The sequence below is a fragment of the Eurypyga helias genome, unplaced genomic scaffold (assembly GCF_000690775.1).
Source record: "Eurypyga helias isolate BGI_N326 unplaced genomic scaffold, ASM69077v1 Scaffold40589, whole genome shotgun sequence".
In the NCBI taxonomy this organism is placed as follows: Eukaryota; Metazoa; Chordata; class Aves; order Eurypygiformes; family Eurypygidae; genus Eurypyga; species Eurypyga helias.
In genome coordinates this window covers 1850-5345 of record NW_010270818.1, presented here as the reverse complement: position 1 = coordinate 5345, position 3496 = coordinate 1850, and the positions used below count along the sequence as shown (strand labels likewise).

At 46.7% G+C, this 3496-nt stretch overlaps 1 protein-coding gene across 1 annotated transcript; it reads left to right on the top strand.

Annotated features, from left to right (window-relative positions):
• Positions 1 to 948: 948 nt before the first annotated feature.
• RPL24 (ribosomal protein L24) lies at positions 949 to 2536 on the top strand (the record flags this gene model as incomplete). The annotated part of the gene is made up of 4 exons (XM_010158591.1): positions 949 to 1059; positions 1229 to 1365; positions 1764 to 1827; positions 2408 to 2536. Coding segments are annotated over 4 exons (393 nt in total), but the record flags the coding sequence as incomplete, so codon positions are not given.
• Positions 2537 to 3496: the final 960 nt, after the last annotated feature.

Genomic DNA, 3496 nt, shown 5'->3' with positions numbered 1-3496 from the left:
GGTCCGCGGGAGAACCGTGATTGTGCTGTAGCTCGGGGTTTGGGAAGGCTGTGTGAAAGGATCTGGGCCGAAGTACCGAAGTTCTTTAGAAAATACTATTTTGACACGCTGCGTCAAATGCTGAGACTTGCTGAAGTAAACAGATGGAGTTGTAACTAATTTAGGTGCGGATCGCTGGGATAAAACGGGGACGGCAGTCCTTTTGGGCTGTCATTTCTTACACAGGTACGACTGTCACATGGAAATACGATTTCCATATCTACAAAGGAGAGTTTGGGGGTTGAGTATTCCAGTGCAGTAGTCCTGCTGTACCGAATCTCCTAGGAAATGATAGCTGAGTAAATGGACTGGCTGAACCCTCGGGTGCTCTCCTGGGAATTTGTTTATACTTCAGATTTAATTGTCTAGCTCAAAACAAAACAGGCTGCTCATTCTGCCAGTTTTTCTAGGCAAGAGGGTTAGCGTAGCCATGCAGGAAGAAACCGGGGGGAGTACTGGTTGCTTACACCAGGAATGGGCTCGTTTACGCATACAGGAAGTGCATAGTTCCTTCAGGACAGGCACTTGGAAAGTACGAGGCTGGATATGGCTGTGCATGTTGTGCCTAGAATGCAGCGCAGCCATGGATGCAAGCAGTACTTGCAGCTTCCCTCACAAAAAACAAGCTGCTTCACTGTGGTTTGAAAATAAAAAAAGGTAACGCTAGGCTTTATTGTGAGAGAATTAAATTCCTTATAATGGAATGCCTTGTAAGACATCAGTGTATAAGTTGAATGAAAATTCCAAACCATGTAATTGGTTCTAAAGCTTTGTCAGAGAAAGTGTAGAGAAACACAAAAGCATCGCTGTCGAAAACCACCGAATCGAAGAATTCTGGATATGTTAATGCAGACTGTACTGATGCCTTCCACAGAAACAACGCTGACGCAAAATACTGTCTCTTCCCAGGTTTTCCAGTTCTTGAACGCAAAATGTGAGTCTGCATTCCTTTCCAAGAGAAACCCCCGGCAAATCAACTGGACTGTGCTGTACAGGCGTAAGCACAAGAAAGGGCAGTCGGTAAGTGACATTTTCCACTAGGAGTTGCGGTGTTCAGCAAAGCGTGGCTCGTATAGCCAGGCCCGAGACTGGCCAGTAACGGTGAAAGAGCAGCTTGTTTCTGCAATTGTAGCCTTTTATTTCATGGCTTGTGATACTCATTGTCTGTCTTCATCCTCTGCCGTTTTAGGAAGAGGTCCAGAAGAAGCGTACGCGTCGTGCTGTTAAGTTTCAGAGGGCCATCACTGGTGCATCTCTAGCTGAGATTATGGCGAAGCGAAACCAGAAACCTGAAGTACGAAAGGCGCAGAGGGAACAAGCTATTAGGTGAGAATTCAGAGATAAATGGAGCTATCCCAGGCTTTTCAAAGTTCGTTAATGCTTTTTGTGCTAGAGCTTAAAACCCTAGAGGAGCTCCGTGTTTCGTAAATGTGCTTTTTTGGTTGTGGTTTTTGTTGGGTTTTTTTAGTCAGTGTATTTGGAGGTAACACTGAGCAATCTCAGCAAGAGAGAGGAGCAGAGAAGGGCCTGTACTTGCCCTCTCTCTTCATGAAAACGCTGCTTTTGTCACAGTTCTGCTGTCTGCCATCTCCCTAGAGGGTACCAAATGCCAAGGATAAACCTGGAACTGTGCATTCCTTTCCTGATCTTAGGGAGATCTTGCAGTGCTGGGACAAAGCAAGAGTGTCTGGCAGACACGAGTAACTCTGTGTGTGAATTAACAGGGCTGCAAAAGAAGCCAAGAAGGCTAAGCAGGCCACCAAGAAAACGGCTGTTTCTGCTGCAAAGGTAAGACACAGCAGGTGGACAGAAATAATGAGATGGGATCTGCAGTGCTGTAGCACAGCATTCTGATGGGGTGCTTCATGGGAAATTCCCATTTGTGCTTGGAAGAAGCTTTTTTTTTTTTAAACCTATTTTTATCTGGAAGCACCTTGACCAAACGTTTCTACTCAAGTTAAACATACCCAAACAGCAGAATAGAATGAACCCTTTTTTACAGAAAAAATAAATATTACAGTAAAACAACTCTGACCCTACGTCAGAGATTCTTGATAGCTAAAGATTTGTCTGGGTGTGACATCTTGCTGTCCAGAAACTTGCACTGATTCTTGTAAACGTACATAATACAGCAGTGTGGTGATGAATGCTAACATCTATTTTGTTGTTATTTATGAAGTAATGCCATCGGTGGCGTCATGCGTGTTGTGGGCTGATGGTGGTATGTGTGTAACAAACTGTTACCGTTACTCTAACCTGATAGATGATGTAAGCTGCCTAACTGCCCTCAAGAACCTTAAATACCCAGGAGCACTTTAGGACTGCAGATGGGTTGCCTCTCCACTCAGGCTTTGTCATTTCTCCGCAGGCTCCTACGAAGGCAGCACCTAAGCAGAAGATCGTGAAACCAGTCAAGGTTTCTGCTCCCCGGGTTGGTGGAAAGCGCTAACTTGACACTCTTGGTCATGCTGAATAAACATCTGACTAACTTTCACAAGTTTTGCCATGTTCTCCTCAGCTGTGAGGGATACGCTGGAGGGAATTAGCCTGTGAAGTAACCACGTCTGGTCTTGCAGACTGACAGTCATCTTCTTGCCATAAAACATTCGGTTTCTTCGACAATCTGCTGTGCTAGCACACGTTCTGTTAGCGTTCCATGAACGGCTCCGCCCTCGGGGACGAGGGGGCTGACGTTTGAGAAGCTGTCCTCGCCTGAAGGGCAGAACAGCAGGTGACTGCCCCTTTATTCTGCATCTGTGTCAGATGGCATGAAGAGAGGTTTCTGAGCTTAGAGAGGCAAGCTAAGGGCGTGTGAAACGGTGCTGCCTGCACGTGGCGTACAAAGACTAATGCCTTTCCGTTGTGGAGCACACGGTGCGAGGGGTTACAGAGGGTGAAAGAAGGGAACGGTGGTTTCATGGGTGGCGTGGCTCTTGCACACAAAGGTTCGCATGCAACCCCTGGGTCGGAAGTAACAAAACCATGGATTGCCGGAAGCTGCTGTCAGGAAAAGGATGGCTGTGAAGGTCCTGCCTTGCACTCATTCACTGAGAATGGGTTTCTTGACCCAGCATGGCCCTTCTTCTGCAGCTGCAACCGAATCGGCAGCACTTGCAACACTGGTAACAGGTTGAACAGGCTTCAGATGCAGCTGATGGCATGCATCTACTTCAAGCCCATTTAGGTTTGTAATTAACTTAGGCATGCAGACAGGGGTTCCCTTAGTAATTCCTCACTGCTGGAGCGAGTGGCCATTGGTTAAATTCTTCCTGTGAAGCACATACCTGTCCACTTCCGTAACTGGGTAGGCAGCGTACCCAAACTTCACCATGGTTCTGATGGGCTGTAGTAACCTTGGCAAGGCAATGTCCTCTGACTTGGTGGAAGCGTAGGAGAAAATGAACCTTCTCTATTGTCTGAATCAGATACCAATTTAAGATGGTATCCTCGTCACAGG